Here is a 19166-nt window from a genome sequence, read left to right as displayed (position 1 = left end):
CTATTAAAACTGTTCTGAAATCACATTAAGTGGGGATGGGGTTAGGGATCTTCCACAGCAGATGAAGATCGGCAGTAGTATGTCAAGTGGAGATGACATACATTTGACTACATACATGTGACTACATAAATGACATACATGAAACGGTGAATCAGACTACATACAAAAAAAATGCCAGATTTGATTACATACAAGACGAAATATATTTGACACTTTTAATAAAATGGCTGCTGTGGCTACAGCCGAGGACAAAACGGCAGTTTACCTACAAAAAAACAGTCGTCTCAAACCTGGACTGAGGTACCTTTTCCAAAACATTTCTAGTGCCGGCTCTGCGTTGTTTTAATTTACGACGATAGTGTAGCTGTATGTAAACGGATCGGATCTATTGCCTAAGGTCAGGCCTTGGACATCCCACATGGATACAACGTTCATCATATCCCGTAAACTAGTTAACATTTCATGATTTCTTTAATCTACATGTTACCGTATAAGCTATTGACTGCATTTCTTAACAGCATAATTGCTAGTAGTGAACACAGCTGACAGCTGCGGTGAAGGTTATTAGCTAGATTAGCCCAAAATGCTAGCTAGTTCTCACCTGGACAGCCGCTGGAGAAGTCTTGCTGAACTCTCTACGCAGGATCACCGAGACGGCACTCTACACAAGACAAGACAGAAAATGGCTCTCGTTAAGGTCTCATCCTTATTTCAACAATATAATTGTCTGAACTTTTTAATTCAAAAGTATAAACACCTTCCCGGAACGAAGAAAACACCTAATCGACGCCATCTTTGACCTGTCCTCTGTGAGGGAGGAGCGATTTGTCCTGTAAAAGGATCAGATCCAATCAGAGCGTTTCTTTGCGAGTCTAGTCTCGGGAAATCGGTGTTTTAAACCAATCACGACCATTCTCATGGAAAGGAAGCGGAAGAACTCTGAGCGACTAGGAAAATCCAAGGGCAAAAGCAAAAAGCATCATCACCACCAGCCTTTTGCATCCCAACGAAATGTATTTTGTTTTACAAAAAATAAAGAAAAAAGAAGCCAACTACTCGTAAATGAAGCATAGCAGAGCTTTAATTCCGATATTTGTGCTTAGCTGCCACTTTAGATGTACTATGCTGAAGTTTCTGATGTAGCTAGCATAGCCCAGACTAGTGATGACTGACAGAGACGGTGTATTTACATAGCAGGCTCAAAACAAAAGTCACAGCACTAACCATATTTAGACAGATGTAGGTACATGACATAGTTGGACAGCACACAAGCGATCAAACCTGTCAGTTCCGTGCTTAGTTCAACTCAAACATCGTTTACATTTTTTTTAATTGAACCTTTATTTATCTAGGTAAGTCAGTTAAGAACAAATCCTTTTTACAATGACGGCCTACCCCGGCCAAATCCTCCCCTAACCCGGACGACGCTGGGCCAATTGTGCGCCGCCCTATACGTCTCCCGATCACGGCCGGTTGTGCTACAGCTCGGAATCGAACCTGACGATGCAGTGCCTTAGACCGATGTGCCACTCAGGAGGCCCAAATGGAACATGCATTGGCCGCATTGTTGCTTTAATCAGACTTATTACCGTAGTTTACAGTAGGCTTTAATACAGTAGTCCTCAATACAGTAGAGCATCTCATTAGGCAGTAGAAAGTGCATGTGAAGGTTGCTAGGGGACTTAGGTCCTGTGATGTGTTTGTAGTTACGGATCGTGACAGGTGGGGTGTCAAGTTACTTTATATCCACTAAAATAACACACACAGAGCAAAGAGTTCAACAAACCACACATTTCAGTCCATGATTTTAATAAAATAAGTATAATACGGCAAAGTAGATAACATTGTAATTTTTTTTTCTTTTCGACACAGCTGTGCAGGGTCAAACATACAAACCCCAAACAGTTCTGAATTGTTTATGTTTTAATGCAGCAGACAGACAATAGATGGTTTCATACAACCCCCCACCACCTCAAACCCCCCCCAAAAGGGTTTAGAAAATATTAGTAACTTCATCTTAAAGTGCAGTCATCTTCAAATCATAAAATCTTTTTGTTTTTCTGTCACCTAGTTGTTAATCCATACTGCCAAAAGGTGGTATAGTATTTACTTGAAAACTCCATAGTCAACAGTGCAAATCAGAAAGGTTGGCAGGCAGCGATGATGAATAGACTTAATTATAAAAACTAAACAGCATTATTAATTACATAAACTATGGAGCATTCTTATTGGAGAAACAGCTGCCAAATAAACATAATGTCATACTGAAGCCTCACTTAGATGACCCCCTGAACTGGAAAAAAACAGAGGTGGAATTGGATAAAATTACATAATGAGGGGGAAATGTATTCTGGGTATTGTTACATACAAGTGCACACCACTCTGTTAGTGATGTAAAGAGCTGGTAACAATAAGCAGAGATAATATGAAACTCGATGGCTGTGTTTACACAGGCAGCCCAGTTCTTATCTTTTGCCCAATTATTGGCAAAGGATATGATCTGATTGGCCAAAAGACCAATTACTGGCAAAAGATAAATTGGGCTACCTGTGCAAATGCAGCCAATTAGTAATTGTCCTGAATGTGCCAATGTATCAATCTTCAAAACAGGTTAAACTTGTAATGTTGACAAGACAAAGCATTTCAGACAGTTCTGCAGATTGTAACTTTGCTTTTCAGACAGATTGAGGGTGTACTGTCCCTTCAGTTCCTCTGACAGTGGTTGGATGTAGCAGAGGTATAGATTATGATGATCAAATAACAGATTAGCTAGTTAACTCATTTCAGTATTAGGTTTATTTCTTGTAAACACCAGAATCCATTTTTAAATACATTCTCCCAGTAAACTGCTCACAGTTGTGTGTCAATCCTGGATCGTAGAGAAAACCCCTCCCTCCCTATCGGTAAAGTGCAGCAGAGAAATAGTCGATCCTTCAACATCTTTACACTGCTATTTTGGAGAGGAAAAAGCAAAACTATATATATATTTTTTTAAAAGGTATTTGAATCTTAAATTGTATACGGTTACTGATTAATACCAGTAAGTACAGCATGTCATCATTTGGGTTAATTATTTTACATACTGAATGATGACAGATTTCTGCCGGTCCTCATTTACTAAACAATGGGTAATCTGAGGTTTTAATCCTTGCAGCGTCCATAGTTTTTTTTTTTTGTATCTATGTGCGCATTTGAAAATGGCACCCTATCCCCTATATAGCAGACTACTACTAAGTAGTGCACTATATAGGAAATGGGATGCCATTTGGGACGCAAGCCATATATTGACGCAGGCACAGAGATGAATGTGGCACATAGACATAAGCAACACAGACAGTCCAACAGCATCACATCTCCTTCCATTCATTCCAAGAAAACAAAAAGGTAAAAAGAATACAGATTCAATAAACATAATACAGACGGACAGTTCTTTCATAGTCGTCTCACTGTGATGACACGGACAGTTCTTTCATAGTCGTCTCACTGCGATGACACGGACAGTTCTTTCATAGTCGTCTCACTGTGATGACACGGACAGTTCTTTCATAGTCGTCTCACTGCGATGACACGGACAGTTCTTTCATAGTCGTCTCACTGTGATGACACGGACAGTTCTTTCATAGTCGTCTCACTGCGATGACACGGACAGTTCTTTCATAGTCGTCTCACTGCGATGACACGGACAGTTCTTTCATAGTCGTCTCACTGCGATGACACGGACAGTTCTTTCATAGTCGTCTCACTGCGATGACACGGACAGTTCTTTCATAGTCGTCTCACTGCGATGACACGGACAGTTCTTTCATAGTCGTCTCACTGTGATGACACGGACAGTTCTTTCATAGTCGTCTCACTGCGATGACACGGACAGTTCTTTCATAGTCGTCTCACTGCGATGACACGGACAGTTCTTTCATAGTCGTCTCACTCGCGATGACACGGACAGTTCTTTCATAGTCGTCTCACTGCGATGACACGGACAGTTCTTTCATAGTCGTCTCACTGCGATGACACGGACAGTTCTTTCATAGTCGTCTCACTGCGATGACACGGACAGTTCTTTCATAGTCGTCTCACTGCGATGACACGGACAGTTCTTTCATAGTCGTCTCACTGCGATGACACGGACAGTTCTTTCATAGTCGTCTCACTGCGATGACACGGACAGTTCTTTCATAGTCGTCTCACTGCGATGACACGGACAGTTCTTTCATAGTCGTCTCACTGCGATGACACGGACAGTTCTTTCATAGTCGTCTCACTGCGATGACACGGACAGTTCTTTCATAGTCGTCTCACTGCGATGACACGGACAGTTCTTTCATAGTCGTCTCACTGCGATGACACGGACAGTTCTTTCATAGTCGTCTCACTGTGATGACACGGACAGTTCTTTCATAGTCGTCTCACTGTGATGACACGGACAGTTCTTTCATAGTCGTCTCACTGTGATGACACGGACAGTTCTTTCATAGTCGTCTCACTGCGATGACACGGACAGTTCTTTCATAGTCGTCTCACTGCGATGACACGGACAGTTCTTTCATAGTCGTCTCACTGCGATGACACGGACAGTTCTTTCATAGTCGTCTCACTGTGATGAAATGCTGTTGGTTGGTGGATGTCAGGTCAGAATCCCAGTCCCTCTGAAACACCTGTGGTTCATGTGCTTACTTTCTGAATCACTTCCCTCACAGTTGCTTCACGTACGTTCCATTCAAGTCACTTCACTGTAAATAAGAAGAAAGGACGCTCCACTGAAATCATAAGTCATTCACTACAGTCTTCCAGATAGAGACCAGACTTGGCTGATGCCACCTCATCTTTAAACCACCTGTATAGTCCACTGACCAGTCGTTTTTGTGCTAAAGGGAGAACAAACCAGGCGGCCATATTGGAAAGGAGTTGATGCCCCGTCCCCTACCTCAAATCTTAAGGGCGGGGCTGGGGGGGGTCAACTCATCGGGGCGGAAACTAAATTTAGAAGCAAAAAACTGAAGGAGCAAAAAGGGATTGAGCAGGGCGACAGGTAACCTTTAGGGGTGACTGGGACCACAGGTAACCTTTAGGGGTGACTGGGACCACAGGTAACCTTTAGGGGTGACTGGGACCACAGGTAACCTTTAGGGGTGACTGGGACCACAGGTAACCTTTAGGGGTGACTGGGACCACAGGTAACCTTTAGGGGTGACTGGGACCACAGGTAACCTTTAGGGGTGACTGGGACCACAGGTAACCTTTAGGGGTGACTGGGACCACAGGTAACCTTTAGGGGTGACTGGGACCACAGGTAACCTTTTAGGGGTGACTGGGACCACAGGTAACCTTTAGGGGTGACTGGGACCACAGGTAACCTTTAGGGGTGACTGGGATCACAGGTAACCTTTAGGGGTGACTGAGACGACAGGGTCAGGACGACAGGTAACCTTCAGGGGTGACTGGGACGACAGGTAACCTTTAGGGGTGACTGGGACCACAGGGTCAGGACGACAGGTAACCTTCAGGGGTGACTGGGACCACAGGGTCAGGACGACAGGTAACCTTCAGGGGTGACTGGGACGACAGGTAACCTTTAGGGGTGACTGGGACCACAGGGTCAGGACGACAGGTAACCTTCAGGGGTGACTGGGACGACAGGTAACCTTTAGGGGTGACTGGGACGACAGGGTCAGGACGACAGGTAACCTTCAGGGGTGACTGAGACGACAGGTAACCTTTAGGGGTGACTGGGACCACAGGTAACCTTTAGGGGTGACTGGGACCACAGGGTCAGGACGAGAAGGAAGAGCGATCCACTTCAGAGCGTCGGATGCTGCGGTCGATGGACACCGTTTTCTTCAGTTTGCCTATACTGAATGATGTGATGGAGGTGAGCAGGGCGCCACGCCCCACACCGTTGGCAGGAGGAGGATCTGACCCAGGGAGAGGAGGATGAGGAGGGGCGTGGGACTGGCCAGGGTTATCACTTGGAGGTAGAGGAGGAGGAGGAGGAGGAGGAAGAGGAGGTGGAGGGGCAACTCCTGCATCGACAAGAAAATCAACTGTTAGAACATTGAGTGGAAGTCTGATGTATAAGAACACATCAATATAAATGTTTTCTGTAACAGTGTTTCCAATCTCATCAATTAAACCGCCACCACAGGAATCACAATCTACAATGTTACACTTGAGCTTCAAAACAGTGTTTGAGTCTGCAAGGGTTATCAGAGTAAAAAACATGTTGTTGGGAGGTGGACAATATCAAAATTACAAATGGTGAAAATAAATATCCCCCCTTAAAAAAAGGAATAAACGTTAATGTTTTGATCATTGCAGATTGTGACGTTTTAAAGTTGCAGACACCCTTTTACCAAGCAAGCAAAGGAGATGAAATAAAATAACATCTTTAATTCAATTTTAACTACTAATATTTGATGTTTTAGTGAGCAGAAATCTGAAGGTTGGTGTTAGAGAAGTTAAACACCTCGCCCCACGCCACTCCCAAACGGACGACCCCCCTTCCCCCTTTCCAAACGGACAACCCCCCCCACGCCACTTCCAAACGGACGACCCCCCCACGCCATTTCCAAACGGACGACCCCCATTTCCCCCCCACACCATTTCCAAACGGACGACCCCCCATTTCCCCCCCATTTCCAAACGGACGACCCCCACGCCATTTCCAAACGGACGACCCCCCACGCCACTTCCAAACGGACGCCCCCACGCCATTTCCAAACGGACGACCCCCGCCATTTCCAAACGGACGACCCCCCCATTTCCAAACGGACCCCCCATGTCCCCCCATTCCCAAACGGACGACCCCCCCCACGCCATTTCCAAACGGACGACCCCCCAGCCATTTCCAAACGGACGACCCCCCCAGCCATTTCGACCCCCCCAGCCATTTCCAAACGGACGACCCCCCCAGCCATTTCCAAACGGACGACCCCCAGCCATTTCCAAACGGACGACCCCCCATGTCCCCCCATTTCCAAACGGACGACCCCCCATTTCCAAACGGACGACCCCCACGCCATTTCCAGAGGGACGACCCCCCATTTCCAAACGGACGCCCCCACGCCACTTCCAAACGGACGACCCCCCCATTTCCAAACGGACGACCCCCCATTTCCAAACGGACGACCCCCCATTTCCAAACGGACGACCCCCCCGTCCCCCCATTTCCAAACGGACGACCCCCCCGTCCCCCATTTCCAAACGGACGACCCCCCCGTCCCGCCATTTCCAAACGGAGGACCCCCCACCCCATTTCCAAACGGAGGACCCCCCCCACGCCATTTCCAAAGGGACGACCCCCCCCACGCCATTTCCAAAGGGACGACCCCCCCACGCCATTTCCAAACGGACGACCCCCCCACGCCATTTCCAAACGGACGACCCCCCACGCCATTTCCAAACGGACGACCCCCCACGCCATTTCCAAACGGACGCACCCCCCACGCCATTTCCAAACGGACGACCCCCACGCCATTTCCAAACGGAAGACCCCCCCACGCCATTTCCAAACGGACGACCCCCACGCCATTTCCAAACGGACGACCCCCCACGCCATTTCCAAACGGACGACCCCCCACGCCATTTCCAAACGGACGACCCCCCCACGCCATTTCCAAACGGACGACCCCCCACGCCATTTCCAAACGGACGACCCCCATTTCCCCCCATTTCCAAACGGACGACCCCCACGCCATTTCCAAACGGAGGACCCCCCCACGCCATTTCCAAACGGAGGACCCCCCCACGCCATTTCCAAACGGACGACCCCCCACGCCATTTCCAAACGGACGACCCCCACGCCATTTCCAAACGGATGACCCCCCATTTCCAAACGGACGACTCCCCCACGCCATTTCCAAACGGACGACCCCCCCGTCCCCCATTTCCAAACGGACGACCCCCCGTCCCCCATTTCCAAACGGACGACCCCCCGTCCCGCCATTTCCAAACGGAGGACCCCCCCGCCATTTCCAAACGGAGGACCCCCCCACGCAATTTCCAAACGGAGGACCCCCCCACGCCATTTCCAAACGGACGACCCCCCCACGCCATTTCCAAACGGACGACCCCCCCCACGCCATTTCCAAACGGACGACCCCCCACGCCATTTCCAAACGGACGACCCCCCCACGCCATTTCCAAACGGACGACCCCCCACGCCATTTCCAAACGGACGACCCCCATTTCCCCCATTTCCAAACGGACGACCCCCCACGCCATTTCCAGAGGGACGACCCCCCCACGCCATTTCCAGAGGGACGACCCCCCCACGCCATTTCCAAACGGAGGACCCCCCCGTCCCCCATTTCCAAAGGGACGACCCCCCCACGCCATTTCCAAACGGACGACCCCCACGCCATTTCCAAACGGACGACCCCCCACGCCATTTCCAAACGGACGACCCCCACGCCATTTCCAAACGGACGACCCCCACGCCATTTCCAAACGGACGACCCCCCCACGCCATTTCCAAACGGAAGACCCCCCCACGCCATTTCCAAACGGACGACCCCCCCACGCCATTTCCAAACGGACGACCCCCCACGCCATTTCCAAACGGACGGACCCCCCACGCCATTTCCAAACGGACGACCCCCCCACGCCATTTCCAAACGGACGACCCCCATTTCCCCCATTTCCAAACGGACGACCCCCCCACGCCATTTCCAAACGGAGGACCCCCCACGCCATTTCCAAACGGAGGACCCCCCCACGCCATTTCCAAACGGGACGACCCCCACGCCATTTCCAAACGGACGACCCCCCACGCCATTTCCAAACGGATGACCCCCCCATTTCCAAACGGACGACCCCCCACGCCATTTCCAAACGGACGACCCCCCCCGTCCCCCATTTCCAAACGGACGACCCCGTCCCCGTCCCCCATTTCCAAACGGACGACCCCCCGTCCCCCATTTCCAAACGGACGACCCCCCCGTCCCCCCATTTCCAAACGGACGACCCCCCCGTCCCGCCATTTCCAAACGGAGGACCCCCCCGCCATTTCCAAACGTAGGACCCCCCACCCCATTTCCAAACGGAGGACCCCCCCACGCAATTTCCAAACGGAGGACCCCCCACGCCATTTCCAAACGGACGACCCCCCCACGCCATTTCCAAACGGACGACTCCCCCCACGCCATTTCCAAACGGACGACCCCCCACGCCATTTCCAAACGGACGACCCCCACGCCATTTCCAAACGGACGACCCCCATTTCCCCCCATTTCCAAACGGACGACCCCCCACGCCATTTCCAGAGGGACGACCCCCCCACGCCATTTCCAGAGGGACGACCCCCCACGCCATTTCCAAACGGAGGACCCCCCCCATTTCCAAACGGACGACCCCCCCATTTCCAAACGGACGACCCCCCACGCAATTTCCAAACGGACGACCCCCCACGCAATTTCCAAACGGACGCACCCCCACGCAATTTCCAAACGGACGACTTCCCCATGTCCCCCCATTTCCAAACGGACGACCCCCACGCCATTTCCAAACGGACGACCCCCCCACGCCATTTCCAAAGGGACGACCCCCCACGCCATTTCCAAAGGGACGACCCCCCCACGCCATTTCCAAACGGACGACCCCCCAAGCCATTTCCAAACGGACGACCCCCCCACGCCATTTCCAAACGGACGACCCCCCACGCCATTTCCAAACGGACGACCCCCCCACGCCATTTCCAAACGGACGACTCCCCCCACGCCATTTCCAAACGGACGACACCCCCCACGCCATTTCCAAACGGACGACCCCCCCCCACGCCATTTCCAAACGGACGACCCCCACGCCATTTCCAAACGGACGACCCCCCCACGCCATTTCCAAACGGACGACCCCCCCACGCCATTTCCAAACGGACGACCCCCCACGCCATTTCCAAACGGACGACCCCCATTTCCAAACGGACGACCCCCACGCCATTTCCAAACGGAGGACCCCCCCACGCCATTTCCAAACGGACGACCCCCCATTTCCAAACGGACGACCCCCCCACGCCATTTCCAAACGGACGACCCCCCATTTCCAAACGGACGACCCCCCACGCCATTTCCAAACGGACGCACCCCCCACGCCATTTCCAAACGGACGACCCCCCCACGCCATTTCCAAACGGACGACCCCCCCACGCCATTTCCAAACGGACGACCCCCCACGCCATTTCCAAACGGACGACCCCCCCCACGCCATTTCCAAACGGACGACCCCCCGCCATTTCCAAACGGACGACCCCCCGCCATTTCCAAACGGACGACCCCCCCACGCCATTTCCAAACGGACGACCCCCCCACGCCATTTCCAAACGGACGACCCCCATTTCCCCCATTTCCAAACGGACGACCCCCCCACGCCATTTCCAGAGGGACGACCCCCCACGCCATTTCCAAACGGACGCCCCCACGCAATTTCCAAACGGAGGACCCCCCCCATTTCCAAACGGACGACCCCCCACGCAATTTCCAAACGGACGACCCCCACGCAATTTCCAAACGGACGACCCCCCACGCAATTTCCAAACGGACGACCCCCACGCCATTTCCAAACGGACGACCCCCCACGCCATTTCCAAACGGACGACCCCCCACGCCATTTCCAAACGGACGACCCCCCACGCCATTTCCAAAGGGACGACCCCCCACGCCACGCCATTTCCAAAGGGACGACCCCCCCACGCCATTTCCAAAGGGACGACCCCCCACGCCATTTCCAAAGGGACGACCCCCCCCCCACGCCATTTCCAAAGGGACGACCCCCCCACGCCATTTCCAAAGGGACGACCCCCCCACGCCATTTCCAAAGGGACGACCCCCCCACGCCATTTCCAAAGGGACGACCCCCCCACGCCATTTCCAAAGGGACGACCCCCCCAACGCCATTTCCAAAGGGACGACCCCCCAACGCCATTTCCAAACGGACGCCCCTCCCCCCACTATTATAAAAAACTGATATAATCGCGTTGGATTTGTAATTTACTCTGTTAAGGATTGTCATCTAGAATAGGTTCTATAGTATAAAGCTCTAAAATATTTCCATAATTAAGATATGTGGATCCTGCAAAACAATGTGTGTTTCTACATTAGTATTAGTTTCATCTCGTTTTCTCTGAGCAGTCATCGTTCCATACTTCTACTATGGAGACAAGCCTAACTTACAGTAGTACAGAGTACTGTATTGTAGTGTACTTGCTGCGATTCAGGGTCGACTACAGCTTTAAAAAACCATATAGGAATCATTATTGAATTACTTTACCCCACACATGTTCAAAATGGTGCATGCTCTACTTGGCAGACAGACAGCAAAGGGAGGAAAAGAGAGAGGCAGATTAATTACTGTTATTGGTCATCAGTACCTTAAGGAGTACAATCAACACACTACTGTTAAATCAAAAACTACAATGTTCATTATTTACAGTATGGTGTGATTACTGATTATCTGGAGTGGAAAATGAAAAAGTATGAAAACAAGAAGGAAAATAAATAAATAAATGAAGTATGACCAGAATAACTACTCAGACGGTCCATCTACAATAGTAAATCACATGATACGAGGACAACATCATTAAAAATAAAATCGTAACCATCTAAAAAAAGTAATAGCCTTACTAGTCTAATATACAGTATGGTTGTTGAACAAAAACCATATTATTACACCAATATGCATGCATACAAATACAATCTTCCTTATAGAAATCACAGGCAATAACATGATCATACTCTTGGATACAACTCAAGACATCATGAAATCATTTTTCAAAAAAAAAAAAAAAAGTCTCAAAACTGCCTCTCTCAACCTCTGTACCAGTGCTCAGTCTAACCGAATACTACGGATGATCTATTCTCTATTACCAATTTAATGTCTCTGTTTTACCGCCAGGGGGAGCCCCAGCATACGGGAAAACCCTGCTAAGACATGGTTACAGAAACACAACACAGACCTCACAAGCACATCACTGAGGAGGAACTATTACTCCCATCAGTATCATAATGGGCAGGGTGCTGACGGATTTAACAGAGTTATAGTCTGAACCTGAGGGTCTGGTATCTACCATAGAGTTATAGTCTGGATGAACCTGAGGGTCTGGTATCTACCATAGAGTTATAGTCTGGATGAACCTGAGGGTCTGGTATCTACCATAGAGTTATAGTCTGGATGAACCTGAGGGTCTGGTATCTACCATAGAGTTATAGTCTGGATGAACCTGAGGGTCTGGTATCTACCATAGAGTTATAGTCTGGATGAACCTGAGGGTCTGGTATCTACCATAGAGTTATAGTCTGGATGAACCTGAGGGTCTGGTATCTACCATAGAGTTATAGTCTGGATGAACCTGAGGGTCTGGTATCTACCATAGAGTTATAGTCTGGATGAACCTGAGGGTCTGGTATCTACCATAGAGTTATAGTCTGGATGAACCTGAGGGTCTGGTATCTACCATAGAGTTATAGTCTGGATGAACCTGAGGGTCTGGTATCTACCATAGAGTTATAGTCTGGATGAACCTGAGGGTCTGGTATCTACCATAGAGTTATAGTCTGGATGAACCTGAGGGTCTGGTATCTACCATAGAGTTATAGTCTGGATGAACCTGAGGGTCTGGTATCTACCATAGAGTTATAGTCTGAACCTGAGGGTCTGGTATCTACCATAGAGTTATAGTCTGGATGAACCTGAGGGTCTGGTATCTACCATAGAGTTATAGTCTGGATGAACCTGAGGGTCTGGTATCTACCATAGAGTTATAGTCTGGATGAACCTGAGGGTCTGGTATCTACCATAGAGTTATAGTCTGGATGAACCTGAGGGTCTGGTATCTACCATAGAGTTATAGTCTGGATGAACCTGAGGGTCTGGTATCTACCATAGAGTTATAGTCTGGATGAACCTGAGGGTCTGGTATCTACCATAGAGTTATAGTCTGGATGAACCTGAGGGTCTGGTATCTACCATAGAGTTATAGTCTGGATGAACCTGAGGGTCTGGTATCTACCATAGAGTTATAGTCTGGATGAACCTGAGGGTCTGGTATCTACCATAGAGTTATAGTCTGAACCTGAGGGTCTGGTATCTACCATAGAGTTATAGTCTGGATGAACCTGAGGGTCTGGTATCTACCATAGAGTTATAGTCTGGATGAACCTGAGGGTCTGGTATCTACCATAGAGTTATAGTCTGAACCTGAGGGTCTGGTATCTACCATAGAGTTATAGTCTGGATGAACCTGAGGGTCTGGTATCTACCATAGAGTTATAGTCTGGATGAACCTGAGGGTCTGGTATCTACCATAGAGTTATAGTCTGGATGAACCTGAGGGTCTGGTATCTACCATAGAGTTATAGTCTGGATGAACCTGAGGGTCTGGTATCTACCATAGAGTTATAGTCTGGATGAACCTGAGGGTCTGGTATCTACCATAGAGTTATAGTCTGGATGAACCTGAGGGTCTGGTATCTACCATAGAGTTATAGTCTGGATGAACCTGAGGGTCTGGTATCTACCATAGAGTTATAGTCTGAACCTGAGGGTCTGGTATCTACCATAGAGTTATAGTCTGGATGAACCTGAGGGTCTGGTATCTACCATAGAGTTATAGTCTGGATGAACCTGAGGGTCTGGTATCTACCATAGAGTTATAGTCTGGATGAACCTGAGGGTCTGGTATCTACCATAGAGTTATAGTCTGAACCTGAGGGTCTGGTATCTACCATAGAGTTATAGTCTGAACCTGAGGGTCTGGTATCTACCATAGAGTTATAGTCTGGATGAACCTGAGGGTCTGGTATCTACCATAGAGTTATAGTCTGGATGAACCTGAGGGTCTGGTATCTACCATAGAGTTATAGTCTGGATGAACCTGAGGGTCTGGTATCTACCATAGAGTTATAGTCTGGATGAACCTGAGGGTCTGGTATCTACCATAGAGTTATAGTCTGGATGAACCTGAGGGTCTGGTATCTACCATAGAGTTATAGTCTGGATGAACCTGAGGGTCTGGTATCTACCATAGAGTTATAGTCTGGATGAACCTGAGGGTCTGGTATCTACCATAGAGTTATAGTCTGGATGAACCTGAGGGTCTGGTATCTACCATAGAGTTATAGTCTGATAACCTGAGGGTCTGGTATCTACCATAGAGTTATAGTCTGGATGAACCTGAGGGTCTGGTATCTACCATAGAGTTATAGTCTGGATGAACCTGAGGGTCTGGTATCTACCATAGAGTTATAGTCTGGATGAACCTGAGGGTCTGGTATCTACCATAGAGTTATAGTCTGGATGAACCTGAGGGTCTGGTATCTACCATAGAGTTATAGTCTGGATGAACCTGAGGGTCTGGTATCTACCATAGAGTTATAGTCTGGATGAACCTGAGGGTCTGGTATCTACCATAGAGTTATAGTCTGGATGAACCTGAGGGTCTGGTATCTACCATAGAGTTATAGTCTGGATGAACCTGAGGGTCTGGTATCTACCATAGAGTTATAGTCTGGATGAACCTGAGGGTCTGGTATCTACCATAGAGTTATAGTCTGGATGAACCTGAGGGTCTGGTATCTACCATAGAGTTATAGTCTGGATGAACCTGAGGGTCTGGTATCTACCATAGAGTTATAGTCTGGATGAACCTGAGGGTCTGGTATCTACCATAGAGTTATAGTCTGGATGAACCTGAGGGTCTGGTATCTACCATAGAGTTATAGTCTGGATGAACCTGAGGGTCTGGTATCTACCATAGAGTTATAGTCTGGATGAACCTGAGGGTCTGGTATCTACCATAGAGTTATAGTCTGGATGAACCTGAGGGTCTGGTATCTACCATAGAGTTATAGTCTGGATGAACCTGAGGGTCTGGTATCTACCATAGAGTTATAGTCTGGATGAACCTGAGGGTCTGGTATCTACCATAGAGTTATAGTCTGATGAACCTGAGGGTCTGGTATCTACCATAGAGTTATAGTCTGGATGAACCTGAGGGTCTGGTATCTACCATAGAGTTATAGTCTGGATGAACCTGAGGGTCTGGTATCTACCATAGAGTTATAGTCTGGATGAACCTGAGGGTCTGGTATCTACCATAGAGTTATAGTCTGGATGAACCTGAGGGTCTGGTATCTACCATAGAGTTATAGTCTGGATGAACCTGAGGGTCTGGTATCTACCATAGAGTTATAGTCTGGAACCTGAGGGTCTGGTATCTACCATAGAGTTATAGTCTGGATGAACCTGAGGGTCTGGTATCTACCATAGAGTTATAGTCTGGATGAACCTGAGGGTCTGGTATCTACCATAGAGTTATAGTCTGGATGAACCTGAGGGTCTGGTATCTACCATAGAGTTATAGTCTGGATGAACCTGAGGGTCTGGTATCTACCATAGAGTTATAGTCTGGATGAACCTGAGGGTCTGGTATCTACCATAGAGTTATAGTCTGGATACCTGAGGGTCTGGTATCTACCATAGAGTTATAGTCTGGAGAACCTGAGGGTCTGGTATCTACCATAGAGTTATAGTCTGGATGAACCTGAGGGTCTGGTATCTACCATAGAGTTATAGTCTGGATGAACCTGAGGGTCTGGTATCTACCATAGAGTTATAGTCTGGATGAACCTGAGGGTCTGGTATCTACCATAGAGTTATAGTCTGGATGAACCTGAGGGTCTGGTATCTACCATAGAGTTATAGTCTGGATGAACCTGAGGGTCTGGTATCTACCATAGAGTTATAGTCTGGTAACCTGAGGGTCTGGTATCTACCATAGAGTTATAGTCTGGATGAACCTGAGGGTCTGGTATCTACCATAGAGTTATAGTCTGGATGAACCTGAGGGTCTGGTATCTACCATAGAGTTATAGTCTGGATGAACCTGAGGGTCTGGTATCTACCATAGAGTTATAGTCTGGATGAACCTGAGGGTCTGGTATCTACCATAGAGTTATAGTCTGGATGAACCTGAGGGTCTGGTATCTACCATAGAGTTATAGTCTGGATGAACCTGAGGGTCTGGTATCTACCATAGAGTTATAGTCTGGATGAACCTGAGGGTCTGGTATCTACCATAGAGTTATAGTCTGGATGAACCTGAGGGTCTGGTATCTACCATAGAGTTATAGTCTGGATGAACCTGAGGGTCTGGTATCTACCATAGAGTTATAGTCTGGATGAACCTGAGGGTCTGGTATCTACCATAGAGTTATAGTCTGGATGAACCTGAGGGTCTGGTATCTACCATAGAGTTATAGTCTGGATGAACCTGAGGGTCTGGTATCTACCATAGAGTTATAGTCTGGATGAACCTGAGGGTCTGGTATCTACCATAGAGTTATAGTCTGGATGAACCTGAGGGTCTGGTATCTACCATAGAGTTATAGTCTGGATGAACCTGAGGGTCTGGTATCTACCATAGAGTTATAGTCTGGATGAACCTGAGGGTCTGGTATCTACCATAGAGTTATAGTCTGGATGAACCTGAGGGTCTGGTATCTACCATAGAGTTATAGTCTGGATGAACCTGAGGGTCTGGTATCTACCATAGAGTTATAGTCTGGATGAACCTGAGGGTCTGGTATCTACCATAGAGTTATAGTCTGGATGAACCTGAGGGTCTGGTATCTACCATAGAGTTATAGTCTGGATGAACCTGAGGGTCTGGTATCTACCATAGAGTTATAGTCTGGATGAACCTGAGGGTCTGGTATCTACCATAGAGTTATAGTCTGGATGAACCTGAGGGTCTGGTATCTACCATAGAGTTATAGTCTGGATGAACCTGAGGGTCTGGTATCTACCATAGAGTTATAGTCTGGATGAACCTGAGGGTCTGGTATCTACCATAGAGTTATAGTCTGGATGAACCTGAGGGTCTGGTATCTACCATAGAGTTATAGTCTGGATGAACCTGAGGGTCTGGTATCTACCATAGAGTTATAGTCTGGATGAACCTGAGGGTCTGGTATCTACCATAGAGTTATAGTCTGGATGAACCTGAGGGTCTGGTATCTACCATAGAGTTATAGTCTGGATGAACCTGAGGGTCTGGTATCTACCATAGAGTTATAGTCTGGATGAACCTGAGGGTCTGGTATCTACCATAGAGTTATAGTCTGGATGAACCTGAGGGTCTGGTATCTACCATAGAGTTATAGTCTGGATGAACCTGAGGGTCTGGTATCTACCATAGAGTTATAGTCTGGATGAACCTGAGGGTCTGGTATCTACCATAGAGTTATAGTCTGGATGAACCTGAGGGTCTGGTATCTACCATAGAGTTATAGTCTGGATGAACCTGAGGGTCTGGTATCTACCATAGAGTTATAGTCTGGATGAACCTGAGGGTCTGGTATCTACCATAGAGTTATAGTCTGGATGAACCTGAGGGTCTGGTATCTACCATAGAGTTATAGTCTGGATGAACCTGAGGGTCTGGTATCTACCATAGAGTTATAGTCTGGATGAACCTGAGGGTCTGGTATCTACCATAGAGTTATAGTCTGGATGAACCTGAGGGTCTGGTATCTACCATAGAGTTATAGTCTGGATGAACCTGAGGGTCTGGTATCTACCATAGAGTTATAGTCTGGATGAACCTGAGGGTCTGGTATCTACCATAGAGTTATAGTCTGGATGAACCTGAGGGTCTGGTATCTACCATAGAGTTATAGTCTGGATGAACCTGAGGGTCTGGTATCTACCATAGAGTTATAGTCTGGATGAACCTGAGGGTCTGGTATCTACCATAGAGTTATAGTCTGGATGAACCTGAGGGTCTGGTATCTACCATAGAGTTATAGTCTGGATGAACCTGAGGGTCTGGTATCTACCATAGAGTTATAGTCTGGATGAACCTGAGGGTCTGGTATCTACCATAGAGTTATAGTCTGGATGAACCTGAGGGTCTGGTATCTACCATAGAGTTATAGTCTGGATGAACCTGAGGGTCTGGTATCTACCATAGAGTTATAGTCTGGATGAACCTGAGGGTCTGGTATCTACCATAGAGTTATAGTCTGGATGAACCTGAGGGTCTGGTATCTACCATAGAGTTATAGTCTGGATGAACCTGAGGGTCTGGTATCTACCATAGAGTTATAGTCTGGATGAACCTGAGGGTCTGGTATCTACCATAGAGTTATAGTCTGGATGAACCTGAGGGTCTGGTATCTACCATAGAGTTATAGTCTGGATGAACCTGAGGGTCTGGTATCTACCATAGAGTTATAGTCTGGATGAACCTGAGGGTCTGGTATCTACCATAGAGTTATAGTCTGGATGAACCTGAGGGTCTGGTATCTACCATAGAGTTATAGTCTGGATGAACCTGAGGGTCTGGTATCTACCATAGAGTTATAGTCTGGATGAACCTGAGGGTCTGGTATCTACCATAGAGTTATAGTCTGGATGAACCTGAGGGTCTGGTATCTACCATAGAGTTATAGTCTGGATGAACCTGAGGGTCTGGTATCTACCATAGAGTTATAGTCTGGATGAACCTGAGGGTCTGGTATCTACCATAGAGTTATAGTCTGGATGAACCTGAGGGTCTGGTATCTACCATAGAGTTATAGTCTGGATGAACCTGAGGGTCTGGTATCTACCATAGAGTTATAGTCTGGATGAACCTGAGGGTCTGGTATCTACCATAGAGTTATAGTCTGGATGAACCTGAGGGTCTGGTATCTACCATAGAGTTATAGTCTGGAACCTGAGGGTCTGGTATCTACCATAGAGTTATAGTCTGGATGAACCTGAGGGTCTGGTATCTACCATAGAGTTATAGTCTGGATGAACCTGAGGGTCTGGTATCTACCATAGAGTTATAGTCTGGATGAACCTGAGGGTCTGGTATCTACCATAGAGTTATAGTCTGATGAACCTGAGGGTCTGGTATCTACCATAGAGTTATAGTCTGGATGAACCTGAGGGTCTGGTATCTACCATAGAGTTATAGTCTGAACCTGAGGGTCTGGTATCTACCATAGAGTTATAGTCTGAACCTGAGGGTCTGGTATCTACCATAGAGTTATAGTCTGAACCTGAGGGTCTGGTATCTACCATAGAGTTATAGTCTGAACCTGAGGGTCTGGTATCTACCATAGAGTTATAGTCTGAACCTGAGGGTCTGGTATCTACCATAGAGTTATAGTCTGAACCTGAGGGTCTGG

The 19166-nt window shown here is 48.0% G+C and overlaps 2 protein-coding genes across 3 annotated transcripts in view; both read right to left on the bottom strand.

Annotated features, from left to right (window-relative positions):
- Positions 1-1654, bottom strand: part of LOC123731813 (pyruvate dehydrogenase E1 component subunit beta, mitochondrial) — a 35953-nt gene extending 34299 nt beyond the window's left edge. Inside the window, exons 1-3 of the mRNA XM_045711237.1 lie at positions 1590-1654; positions 758-830; positions 602-661 (exon numbers count right to left, since the gene is read on the bottom strand). Of these exons, the coding sequence (XP_045567193.1) occupies positions 602-661; positions 758-830; positions 1590-1639 (183 nt within the window). The 5' untranslated portion in view covers positions 1640-1654. The remainder of the gene's footprint in view (positions 1-601; positions 662-757; positions 831-1589) is intronic.
- Positions 1655-5729: 4075 nt separating this feature from the next.
- LOC123731814 (PX domain-containing protein kinase-like protein) overlaps positions 5730-19166 on the bottom strand; it is a gene marked incomplete at its 5' end in the record, with an annotated part of 33136 nt that continues 19699 nt past the window's right edge. Inside the window, 2 exon segments of one of the 2 annotated variants that reach the window (XM_045711239.1) lie at positions 5791-6020; positions 11260-11287. In XM_045711239.1, coding sequence (XP_045567195.1) covers positions 11271-11287 — 17 coding nt within the window. 2 annotated transcript variants of the gene reach the window in all.

This window comes from Salmo salar, unplaced genomic scaffold (assembly GCF_905237065.1).
Source record: "Salmo salar unplaced genomic scaffold, Ssal_v3.1, whole genome shotgun sequence".
In the NCBI taxonomy this organism is placed as follows: Eukaryota; Metazoa; Chordata; class Actinopteri; order Salmoniformes; family Salmonidae; genus Salmo; species Salmo salar.
This window is presented reverse-complemented; position numbering and strand designations above follow the sequence as displayed.